The 12,948-nt window shown below is 50.5% G+C and overlaps 1 protein-coding gene across 2 annotated transcripts in view; it reads right to left on the bottom strand.

Moving 5' to 3' along the window:
* Nucleotides 1-9,711, bottom strand: part of LOC140419508 (uncharacterized) — a 46,132-nt gene extending 36,421 nt beyond the window's left edge. The window contains exons 1-3 of one of the 2 annotated variants that reach the window (XM_072503401.1): nucleotides 9,674-9,711; nucleotides 8,221-9,242; nucleotides 2,057-4,884 (exon numbers count right to left, since the gene is read on the bottom strand). In XM_072503401.1, the coding sequence (XP_072359502.1) occupies nucleotides 3,806-4,884; nucleotides 8,221-8,242 (1,101 nt within the window). In that variant the 5' untranslated portion in view covers nucleotides 8,243-9,242; nucleotides 9,674-9,711 and the 3' untranslated portion in view covers nucleotides 2,057-3,805. Of the gene's footprint in view, nucleotides 1-2,056; nucleotides 4,885-8,220; nucleotides 9,639-9,673 lie in introns of those variants that run through there. The other variant, XM_072503402.1, reaches the window with a different exon arrangement.
* Nucleotides 9,712-12,948: the final 3,237 nt, after the last annotated feature.

Here is a 12,948-nt window from a genome sequence, read left to right as displayed (position 1 = left end):
CTCTAATCCTTACCCCTTGCACCTTAAACCTATGCCCCTTAGAAATTGACCCCTCTACCCTGGGGAAAAGCCTCTGACTATCCACTCTGTCTATGCCCCTCATAATTTTGTAGATCTCTATCAGGTCGCCCCTCAACCCCCGTCATTCCAGTGAGAACAAACCGAGTTTATTCAACCACTCCTCATAGTTAATGCCCTCCATACCAGGCAACATTCTGGTAAATCTCTTCTGCACCCTCTCTAAAGCCTCCACATCCTTCTGGTAGTGTGGCGACCAGAATTGAACACTATACTCCAAGTGTGACCTAACTAAGGTTCTATACAGCTGCAACATGACTTGCTAATTCTTATACTCAATACCCCGGCCTTCTTGACTACCTTCTCCACCTGTGTTGCCCCTTTCAGTGACCTGTGGACCTGTACACCTAGATCTCTTTGACTTTCAATACTCTTGAGGGTTCTACCATTCACTGTATATTCCCTACCTGCATTAGACCTTCCAAAATACATTGCCTCATATTTGTCTGGATTAAACTCCATCTGCCATCTCTCCGCCCAAGTCTCCAAACAATCTAAATCCTGCTGTAGCCTCTGACAGTCCTCATTGCTATCCGCAATTCCACCAACCTTTGTGTCGTCTGCAAACTTACTAATCAGACCAGTTACATTTTCCTCCAAATCATTTATATATACTACAAACAGCAAAGGTCCCAGCATTGATCCCTGCGGAACACCACTAGTCACACCCCTCAAATTAGAAAAGCATCCTTCCATTGCTACTCTCTGCCTTCTATGACCTAGCCAGTTCTGTATCCACCTTGCCAGCTCACCCCTGATCCCGTGTGACTTCACCTTCTGTACGAGTCTACCACGAGGGACCTTGTCAAAGGCCTTACTGAAGTCCATATAGACAACATCCACTGCCCTACCTGCAGGGTAGGTCATCTTTGTGACCTCTTCGAAAAACTCAACAAGTTAGTGAGACACGACATCCCCTTCACAAAACCATGCTGCCTCTCACTAATACGTCCATTTGCTTCCAAATGGGAGTAGATCCTGCCTCGAAGAATTCTCTCCAGTAATTTCCCTACCACTGACGTAAGGCTCACCGGCCTGTAGTTCCCTGGATTATCCTTGCTACCCTTCTTAAACAGAGGAACATCATTGGCTATTCTCCAGACCTCCGGGATATCACCTGAAGACAGTGAGGATCCAAAGAGCTCTGTCAAGGCCTCAGCAATTTCCTCTCTAGCCTCCTTCAGTATTCTGGTGTAGATCCCATCAGGCCCTGGGGACTTATCTGCCGTAATATTTTTCAAGACACCCAACACATCATCTTTTTGGATCTCAATGTGACCCAGGCTATCTACACACCCTTCTCCAGACTCAACATCCACCAATTCCTTCTCTTTGGTGAATACTGATGCAAAGTATTCATTTAGTACCTCGCCCATTTCCTCTGGCTCCACACATAGACTCCCTTGCCAATCCTTCAGTGGGCCAACCCTTTCCCTGGCTACCCTGCTGTTTATGTACGTGGAAAAAGCCTTGGGATTTTCCTTAACCCTATTTTCCAATGACTTTTCGTGACCCCTTCTAGCCCTCCTGACTCCTTGCTTAAGTGCTGAGTGAATCGCTTCCCACACACAGAGCAGTTGAACGGCCTCTCTCCAGTGTGACTGTGCTGGTGAATCAGCAGATCCATTTTGCCTTTGAAGCTCTTCTCACAGGCGGAACATTTAAAAGGTCTTGTGTCAGAGTGAACACGTTGGTGTGAAGTGAGGTGGGTAGACTGAGTGAATCCCTTCCCACACACAAGGTAGGTGAATGGTCTCTCCCAAGTGTGACCACGCTAGAAATAGCCCTTTAGTTCCAAAGGTGAAGTGGGGTTACGGGGAGAGAGAAGGGAAAGTGTGCCTGGGTGGGGTGTTCTTTTGTAGGGTTGGTGCAAACTCAATGGGCCGAATGGCCTCCTTCTGCACTGGAGGTATTCTATGATGCTGCAGACATGTTGAGTTAATCTGGCATTTTCAGTTTTAATTCTAAATTACACACATTTTTAATTCATTAATTATATTTATTGAACCACTATACCATCAACTCCCAGGAGCAGTGTGTTGATGTTTCAGTTATTCTGGCCTTGGGTGACTGTGGAGTTTGCACATTCTCCCCGTGTCTGTGTGGGTCCCCTCCGGGTGTTGCAGTTTTCTCCCACAGTCCAAAGATGTGCAGGTTCGGTGGATTGGCCACACTAAATTGCCCCTTCGTGTCCAAAGGTTAGGCGGGGTTACGGGGATAGGGTGGAGGCATGGGCTTAGGTAGGGGGCCGGTTCCGAAGGCCGGTGCAAACTCGATGGGTCGAATGGCCTCCTTATGCACTGTAAATTCTATGATTCTGTAGGATTTTCTCTTTCAATCTGATCCGCTGGGTGTGTCTGGTGGCATTTTCCTGACGGTAGCACAATGGGTCGCACAGTTGCTTCACAGTGTCAGGGTTCCGAGTTCAATTCCCACTTGGGTCACTGTCTGTGCGGAGTCTGCACGTTCTCTCAGTGTCTGCATGGGTTACCTCCAGCTGCTCCGGTTTCCTCCCACAAGTCCCAAAAGACGTGCTTGTTAGGTGAATTGGACATTCTGAATTCTCCCTCTGTGTACCCGAACAGGCACCGGAGTGTGGTAACTAGGGGCTTTTCACAGTAACTTCATTGCAGTGTTAATGCAAGCCTACTTGTGACAATAATAAACTAATTATATGTTTGTGTATTTTAGGCAACAGGTGGAACCTCCTTGGTTCTCCCTGTTGTCCCCTCAGATATTCCATCTGTTTTTGGTTAATGTGTCTGAAGTCTGAGTTCTTCCAGTCCGTCTCCAATTCTCCTTCCTGTCTCGGGTATATTGGTCTAGGTAGCTTGGTGTTGCGATTTGTGTTGTTTAGTTGTCTGTCTGTCTGTCTCCAGCAGGTATTGTTGTCTCTCGATAATGACTGTGCTGCTACCCTTGCTTCTAGTCTTCTGAACATATCGGTGTTGGATCCAAGCTCCCGGATTGTCTGTCTTTCTCTCCGGGTAAGTTTCTGTTTGTCTCTTGTATTTCACTGTGACAGGGCAGAGACCTGATTGAAGGGATTCAAACATGGGAGTTCTGGGAAAGATGGGCAAGGATTTGGGCGTGACAACATGTTCAAAGTGTTTGGAGAGGAGAGGGAAGTTGAAGATGGGGCAGTAATTTATAAGTATGGCAGGTCAAGGGTTTGTTTTATTGAGGAGGGGTTGATGATGACAGATTTGAAAGACAGAGGGACAGTACCAGAAGAGAGAGAAATGTTGACAATATCCATGGACACAGGGTAGTTGGCTGATCAGTAGCTCAGTGGGAATAAGGTCGATGGAGCGGGAGCTGGGTCGCATGGACAAGATGAGCTCTGAGAGGGCATGAGGGGAGATGGGAGAGAAACTAGAGAAAGATGTGGGTTCAGGGCTCGGGAAAGGATTAAATTTAGAGACAGTTTGGTCCGGTGGGCTCGTGGGAGGGAGGGAAGCAGCAGAGGCAGCTGATCGGATTTACTCAATCTCAGTCACAAAGATGCTCCACAAGCGCCTCACACTTCTTGTTGGAGGTGAGGATGGAAGAGACAGGGAAGAGCGAGAGTACTTCAAAAGGATCTAACTTTTGTCAGAGAGGTATTTAACACAAATCAACTTTATTTGACTTTTAGCCCCTGTAAATGGGCTGGAGTTTGTTATCAGCAGAAAGAGACCCAAATGAACATGGTTCAGTCCTGAATGTGAGGAACAGCAAAATCCAATCACTGTGGTTCCTTATGGCCACGTTGGTGTCTCAGCAGGTTGGATGACTGAGTGAATCCCTTCCCACACTGAGAGCAGGTGAATGGCCTCTCCCCAGTGTGAATTCGCTGGTGACTCAGCAGGGCAGATGACTGAGTGAATCCCTTCCCACACTTGGAGCAGGTGAATGGCCTCTCCCCAGTGTGAATTCGCTGGTGACTCAGCAGGGCAGATGACTGAGTGAATCCCTTCCCACACTTGGAGCAGGTGAATGGTCTCTCCCCAGTGTGAATTCGCTGATGTTCAGTGAGCTGAGTTGATCGCCTGAACCCAGTCCCGCAGTGAGAGCACCTAAACGGTCTCTCGTCAGTGTGAACATGTTGATGGCGCATCAATTCCCCAGAACCTTTATAGAACTTCCCGCAGTCTGAACATTGGAACGGTCTCTCATCAGTGTGAACTCGCTGGTGTGTCTGCAGGGCGGATGAGTGACTGAATCCCTTCCCACACTGAGAGCACGTGAATGGTCTCTCTCCAGCGTGAATACGTTGATGTTTCTGCAGGGTGGATGAATCACTGAATCCCTTCCCACACAAGGAGCAGCTGAATGGCCTCTTCCCAGTGTGAACTCGCTGGTGTCTCCGCAGGTTGGCTGAAAAAGTAAATCCCTTCCCACACTTGGAGCAGGTGAATGGCCTCTCCCCAGTGTGAATACGTTGGTGTTTCCGCAGGGCGGATGACTCAGTGAATCCCTTCCCACACTTGGAGCAGGCGAATGGTCTCTCCCCACTGTGACTGCGTCGATGAGTTTCCAACTTGGATGGGGAAGTGAATCCTTTCCCACAGTCTGCACATTTCCACGGTTTCTTGTCAGTGTGACTGCATTTGTGGCTTGTGAGGCCTGATGATCGAGCAAATCCTCGTCCACACACACAACACGTGTACGGTTTCTCCCCACTGTGGACGATGCTTTTTCCTTCCATGTTCAAAGTACGATGATATTCAGGATATGATAAATTGAGGACTCTGTCAGATCCTGATGTGATGCTTCGTTTGAGTTTCCGGACCTTGAAGCCTCCCCTTCGAACACCCTGTGAAACTGATTGAAAACAATAAATAGGGAGTGAGAGAGAACCCACAGAAACACAAAGGCAGGTTGTAAAATTGAGCTGAATGAATCTGGTCATTTGTGGAGCCGGCACTGGGAAAAAGTGACCATGAAAACTGCTGGATTGTTGTAAAAACACAACTGGCCTCTTTGGGAGGAGCGAGAAAGAGGTGAAGAGGGATTTTGTATATCTACAAGACATATTAAGAGAGTAGATCTGAGCTTCATCAAGAGTAATATTAATACTGAAACTATGCTTCTGGTGGCACAGTGATTAGCACTGCTGCCACACAGCACCAGGGACGCGGGTTCAATTCCGGCCTTGGTGACTGTCTGTGTGGAGTTTGCACTTTCTCCCTGTGTCTGCGTGGGTTTCCACCCGGTGCTCAGGTTTCCTCCAACAGTCCAAAGAAGAGAAGGTAGGTGGATTGGCCTTGATAAATTGCCCCTCAGTGTCCAGGGATGTGCAGATAAGGTGGGGCTATGGGGTTACAGGGACAGTGCAGGGGTGTGGGCCTAGGCAGGGTGCCCTTTCAGAGGATAGGTGCAGAGTCGATGGGCCGAATGGCCCCCTTCTGCACTGTAGGAATTTTATGGTTCTAATTATATATTATGAATCTTTATAAAGCTCTTGTCACCACTCTTCATTGGATTGGATTTGTTTATTGTAACGTGTACCAAGGTGAAAAGTATTTTTCTGCGAGCAACTCTACAGATCATTAAGTACAGGAAAAGAAAAGAAAATACATAACAGGCAACTCAAGGTATACAATGTAACTACATCGACACCGGCATCGGGTGAAGCACACGGGGGTGTAGCGTTAATCAGGTCAGTTCATAAGAGGGTCGTTTAGGAGTCTGGTAACGGCGGGGAAGAAGCTGTTTTCGACAATGTTCAAGCGTGTTCATCTTCAGGAAGAATGTGAAGGTTCTTGAGAAGGTGCAGAGGAGATTCACCAGAATGGTTCCAATAAAGGAGGTTGAGGGGAGATTTGATTCAGGTCCACAAGATTATGCCAGGTTTCCATCAGGTGGACTAAGAAACTCTGTTTCCAGTCACTGATCGTACAAGCAGTCGGGACACAGATTTAAAGTTTTGGGTAAAGCCTGGATTGAACAATATAAGATCCTGAGGGGTCTTGACAGGGTGGATGTGGAGAGTAGAGGATGTAGAATCTGGAACAAGGGGGTCACTGTTGCAAAATAAGGGGTCACCTATTTCAGATGGGGATAAGGATTTTTTTTTCTCTTGAGGGTTGCAAGACAGGGATTGGCACAGTGGTTAGCACTGCTGCCTCACAGCACCAGGGACTCAGATTCAATACCGACCCTGGGTGACTGTGTGGAGTTTGCACGTTCTCCCCATGTCTGTGTGGGTTTCCTCTGGGTGCTCCAGTTTCCTCACACAGTTCAAAGATGTGCAAGCTCGGTGGATCGGCCATGCTAAATTGCCCCTTCGTCTCCAAGGATGTGCACGTTGGGTGGGGTTATGAGGATGGAGTGGGTGGGATGGGGGGTGGCCTGGGTGGAGTGCTCTTTCAGAGGGTTGGTGCAGACCTGATGGGCCGAATGGGCTCCTTCTGCACTGTCGGGATTCGATGACTTTGGAACTTCCGTCCTTCAAATGCAGTGGAAGGAGTGTCCTTGAATATTTTTTAAAAAATAAATTGAAGTGCCCAATTCATTTTTTCCAATTATTGGGCAATTTGGCGTGACCAATCCACCCAACCTGCACATCTTTGGGTTGTGGGGGTGAAACCCATTCAAACACGGGGAGAATGTGCAAACTCCACACAGACAGAGACCCAGAGCCTTGATCGAACCTTGGACCTCGGCGCCGTGAGGCAGCAGTGCTAACCACTACACCACCGTGCTGCTCGGTCTTTGAATATTTTTAAGGCAGAGATGGATAGATTCTTGATAAGCAAGAGGGTGAAAGGTATCGGGGTCGGCAGGAATGTGGAGGGAGGTTAACATTTTTGAATGATGGAGCAGGCTCAAGGGGCCGACTCCGGGTTTGTATGTAAGGAGCAGGCTCAAGGGGCCGACTCCTAGTTTGTGTGTAAGGAGCAGGCTCGAGGGTCCGACTCCCAGTTTGTGTGTAAGGAGCAGGCTCAAGGGGCCGACTCCTAGTTTGTGTGTAAGGAGCAGGCTCAAGGGGCCGACTCCTAGTTTGTATGTAAGGAGCAGGCTCAAGGGGCCGACTCCTAGTTTGTGTGTAAGGAGCAGGCTCAAGGGGCCGACTCCTAGTTTGTGTGTAAGGAGCAGGCTCAAGGGGCCGGCTCCTAGTTTGTGTGTAAGGAGCAGGCTCGAGCGGCCGACTCCTAGTTTGTGTGCAAGGAGCAGGCTCGAGGGGCCGGCTCCTAGTTTGTGTGTAAGGAGCAGGCTCGAGGGGCCGGCTCCTAGTTTGTATGTAAGGAGCAGACGTGAGGGGCCGGCTCCTAGTTTGTGTGTAGGCTCGAGGGGCCGACTCCTGGTTTGTATGTAACGAGCAATCTCGAGGGGCCGACTCCTGGTTTGTGTGTAAGGAGCAGGCTCGAGCGGCCGACTCCTGGTTTGTATGTAACGAGCAATCTCGAGGGGCCGACTCCTAGTTTGTGTGTAAGGAGCAGGCTCGAGGGCCGACTCCTAGTTTGTGTGTAAGGAGCAGTCTCGAGGGGCCGACTCCTAGTTTGTGTGTAAGGAGCAGGCTTGAGGGGCTGACTCCTGGGTTGTGTGTAAGGAGCAGGCTCAAGCAGCCGACTCCTAGTATGTATGTAACGAGCAATCTCGAGGCGCCGACTCCTAGTTTGTATGTAAGGAGCAGGCTCGAGGGGCCAACTATTTTTTTCAGAGACCCAAAAATTGTTTTTACTGTCCTAATGATTTTCCAGAGATCCAGGCATGAATCTCACCAAGGCTGAAGGTAAAATTTTAATTAATTGAAAGTCTACTGATGACCATGATGGCACTGCGAGCCTGGACAGGATGCCAACTCTCCCGGATTGACTGACTGGAGTCTCCAGGATTTGATTTTATTCATTTGTGGGAGTCACTGGCTGGGCCAACATTTATTGCCCATCTCTAATTTCCCTAGAAATGAGTGGCTTGCTCGGCCAATTGTCGATTGTTATAAAGACCCATCTGGTTCACTCATGTCCTTCAGTGAAGGAAATCTTCTATCCTTACCTGGTCTGGCCTACGTGTGATTCCAGATCCACAGTTAACTGGCTGACTCTTAAAATGCTCTCTGAGATGCACTCAGTTCAAGGGCAATTAGTGATGCTGGCCCAGCCAGCGACACCCACATACCGTGAATGAATAGAAAAGAAAATCTGCCATCCTTACCTGGTCTGGCCGACATGAACATAGAGTGCAGAAGGAGGCCATTCGGCCCATCGGGTCTGCACCGACCCACTTAAGCCCTCACTTCTACCCTATCCCCGTAACCCAATAACCCCTCCTAACCTTTTTGGACACTAAGGGCAATTTAGCATAGATTATCATAGAATTTACAGTGCAGAAGGAGGCCATTCGGCCCATCGAGTCTGCACCGGCTCTTAGAAAGAGCACCCTACCCAAGGTCAACACCTCCACCCTATCCCCATAACCCAGTAACACGGGGAGGATGTGCAGACTCCGTACACACAGTGACCCAGCGGGGAATCGAACCTGGGACCCTGGCGCTGTGAAGCCACAGTGCTGGCCACTTGGTGCTGCTGTGTTGCCCAATCCATTCTTTTATTTCCTCTAGACCCAACTAACCTAACGCACCCTCGGATGACCTCCCACATTCAACCTCCCTGTAATATTGAGTGAATCCAAAACTCTTGCTTATTCACACCAAGACGTGGTCACCCATCACCCCTGGCTCACTGACCTATAAAATTTCCCGTTAAGAAGCACCTTTTCCTCCAGGGTTGTGTCTCCCTATCTCTGTCATCTCATGCAACCGCCGAGATGTTTGCTCTCATCTAATTCTGGACGCAGACTGAGATAGACAATTGTTAATCAGGAAGGGAATCAAGGTTATGGGGATAAGACGGGAAAGTGGAGTTGAGGAGATCAGATCAGCCACGATTTCATGCAATGGCAGGGCAGACTCAATGGGCCGAATGGCCTACTTCTGCTCTGCATCTTACATCTTATGGTCATGAGCATTTACAATATTAATCACTCTATGAATGGTGGCTGTTCTTTCAGTTGCCTGATAGCCAAGCTCTGGAAATTCTTCCTTCAACCTCCGCTGCTCACTCCTTTACTTGCCTATTTTAAAACCTACCTTGTACAAGCTTTTGTCCACCTGCTCTGATATCTCCCTGTGTGGCTCAGTGTCAAATGTTGCTTTGAATTGGGCGACACCTCGATGCCTTAGAAAGAAAAATGGATCAAATTGAAGCATGTTTCTCTCTTTCAAATCCTCGACATGTTGCATAATTACTCTTGGTGGCTGAGGGTGCACCAGGATGTCCCTCGCCACCTGAACCAGTGTCGCCTCTGCGTCCACATGAATCCAGCTCTGAGAACAGAAAGGTCCCAAAGGAGACTCTCCCCTGGCCACCGGGACCGAGGCCCCGCCCACACTATTGCGTCACATAACGGCGCATGCGCTTCACTCCCCACTGATTAGTGGCGGCCAGTGACCTGGGCCTGTTCATGGGGAAAAGCCTCGGCGTTCCAAACCCGGGGCCTCCGGTTCTTATTGAGGTTGTGAGACCTGCACTGGGTGTTTATGAAGCCTCCGCTCCCTCTCCAACCCCACTCCCGGCTCCATTCCCCCCTCCGGCCCACCGACTCTCACCCGTTCAGAAAATGGTCTCCCGCACGCACAGGGCCCCGAGCAAAGTGACACTACGCATGCTCCACATACAGCCCAGCATTGCGCCTGCGCAGCTCGCTCCTGTGGAGTGAATAGCGTACTTGCACACCCGAAGTGAATGCTGGGTATGTCAGCGCCATTGAACCGTGAAACTGCAGAGAAAATACATTTGTTACCCAACTGAGATGAATTGCTTTTCAAAAATTTCAGACTCATTGTTGTGAATAGATGATCGCTTATATATATATTTTTGAATGTTTCTAATTAAGGGGCAATTTAGAGTGTCCAATTCACCTACCCTACACATTTACTTGGGACGTAGGGTGTAAACCCATGCAGACATGGGTGTGACCCGCGGCCGGATTGAACACAGATTCTCGGAACCGTGAGACTGCAGTGCTGACTTCTATGCGGAGCTAAGCCGCACATGCGGCGGTTCCCGCTAAAACGGACTTTTGGGCTCTCCAGAGGAGCCCCAACGGAAATTTTTTGACGACTTCCAGTGTGGGATGGTGATAGCAAGGTCCACCCCCCATAGTATATGGATTGGACCAGGAGCGGAGGAGTCAAAAAAGCGTTTTTGGAGCAGCGAAAAATGCAAGGGAGAAAAAACAAGATGGCGGCGGGCAGAGATCAAGCGCAGGGGTGCAGGAGCAGCTGGAGTTTCTCAAATGCTGATTTGAGGAGCTGAAGAAAGAGGTGCTGGTGCCAATGCTGATGGTGAAAGAGGGGTTAGTGGAGACCCAGAAGGCCCAAGGGGCGGCGATCCGGGAGGTGCGGGGAAAAAACACGGAGAACGAGGATGAGATCTTGGGCCTGGCGGTGAAGATGGAGGCACACGAGGCGCTGCACAAGAGGTGGGCAGAAAGATTCGAGGACCTGGAGAACAGGTCAAGGAGGAAGAATCTTCGGATTCTGGGTCTCCCTGAAGGAGTGGACGGGGCTGATGCCGGGGCATATGTCAGCATGATGCTCAACTCGCTGATGGGTACGGGGGCCTTTCCGAGTCCCCTGGAGCTAGAAGGGGCTCATCGGGTCCTGCCGAGGAGACCCAAGGCCAACGAGCCGCCAAGGGTGGTAGTGGTGAGATTTCACCGTTTCGTGGATAGAGAATGTGTCTTGCGATGGGCCAAGAAAGAGCGGAGCAGCAGGTGGGAGAATACGGAGATCCGAATCTATCAGGACTGGAGTGTAGAGGTGGCAAAGAAGAGAGCTGGTTTTAATCGGGCCAAGGCAGTGCTGCATAGGCAGGGGGTGAGGTTCGGAATGCTGCAGCCAGCGCGATTGTGGGTCACGTTTCAGGATCAACACCACTACTTCGAAACGCCTGAGGAGGCTTGGACCTTTATACAAACTGAAAAGTTAGACTCAAACTGAGGGTTTGTGGTTGTGGGGGCGGGTGTCAGTTGTATACAGGGTTTTAACTATGCGTAAGGAATGTTCCACGAGTTGGGTGATGGATGGGGATGGGGGAAGAGATCTGATGGGGAGACTGTGAGAGTGTGTGGGCGCCGGTGCTGGAGGGAGAGGAGGCCTGGGGATGGGGGAATTGAGATAAGGCCGCAACAGGAGCGGCGCCAGAGGGGGCGGGGCCGGCTCAGGACAGCGAGGGCTTTTTCCCGCGCTAGGGAAGGACGGAGGGGGGTGGAGGAGCGCACACTGATTGCTGGGGAGGGGGGATTCCCACACAGGGGGGTCAGTGGGACAGCGGGGGAGGCCGGGGTCAGCAGGAGTCAGCTGACTTACGGGAAGGTTATGGGGGGAGCAAAAGAGCTAGAGTGAGATCTAGTGGGGGAGGGGGGAGGAAAAAGGGTTGCTGCTGCATTGGCTGATGGGGAACTGGAAACAGAAGAGGTGGTCGGGGCAGGGGCCCCCGTCTGGGGGAGAGAGTGCAGTAGGCGCGGGCACGGGACTGGCCTAGAAAAGGAGATGGCTAGTCAGCAGGGGTGGCGTGGGGAGCCCCCCAATCCGGCTGATAACTTGGAATGTGAGGGGCCTGAATGGGCTGGTTAAGAGGGCCCGAGTGTTCGCGCACTTAAAGGTACTGAAAGCAGACACGGTCATGCTTCAGGAGACACATTTGAAGGTGGCAGACCAGGTCAGGTTAAGAAAGGGATGGGTAGGACAGGTATTCCATTCGGGGCTGGATGCGAAGAACAGAGGGGTGGCAATACTTCTGGGGAGGCGGGTGTCGTTTGAGGCCAAGAATATTGTAGTGGACAATGGAGGTCGATACGTGATGGTGAGCGGTAAGTTTCAGGGGGCGTGGGTGGTATTGCTAAACGTATACGCCCCGAAGTGGGATGATGCTGGATTTATGAAGCGCATGTTGGGGCGGATTCCGGATCTGGAGGCAGGAAGCTTGATAATGGGGGGGGGGGGGGATTTCAACACAGTGTTGGACCCAGCATTAGATCGCTCCAGATCTAGGACGGGGAAGAGGCCGGCTGCGGCCAAGGTGCTTAGGGGGTTTATGGACCAGATGGGGGGAGTAGACCCGTGGAGATTTGCTAGGCCCCTGGCCAGGGAATTTTCTTTTTTCTCTCACGTACACAGAGCCTACTCCAAGATAGATTTTTTTGTTTTGAGCAGGGCGCTGATCCCGAAAGTGGAGGGAACGGAGTACTCAGCCATAGCTATCTCAGACCATGCCCCACACTGGGTGGAGCTGGAGTCGGGAGAGGAGAGGGACCAACGCCCGCTGTGGCGTCTGGATGTGGGATTACTGGCGGATGAGGAGGGGTGCGGGGGTGCATTGAAAGGTATTTGGAGGCCAACGACAACGGGGAGGTAGGTGGGGATAGTATGGGAGGCGCTGAAGGCGGTGGTCAGGGGAAAGTTAATCGCCATCAGGGCTGACAGGGAAAAGAGAGAGGGCAGGGAAAGGGAGAGGTTAGTGGGGGAGATCCTAAGGGTAGACAGGAGATATGCAGAGGCCCCCGAGGAGCTATGTGCTATCATGGAGACCGTGTAAACTGTACAAAATGAAAAATCCAAAAACTAGATTGAATATAATAATAATCTTTATTATTATCACATGTAGGCTTACAATAACACTGCAAGAAGTTACTGTGGAAAGCCCCTAGTCGCCATATTCGGGCGTTGTTTGGGTACACAGGGAGAATTGAGAATGTCCAAATTACCTTACAGCACATCTTTCGGGACTCGTGGGAGTAAACCGGAGCACCCGGAGGAAACCCACGCAGACACAGGGAGAACATGCAGACTCCGCACAGACACCCAAGCCAGAATCGAAC

Source organism: Scyliorhinus torazame, chromosome 5 (assembly GCF_047496885.1).
Source record: "Scyliorhinus torazame isolate Kashiwa2021f chromosome 5, sScyTor2.1, whole genome shotgun sequence".
Lineage (NCBI taxonomy): Eukaryota > Metazoa > Chordata > Chondrichthyes > Carcharhiniformes > Scyliorhinidae > Scyliorhinus > Scyliorhinus torazame.
This window is presented reverse-complemented; position numbering and strand designations above follow the sequence as displayed.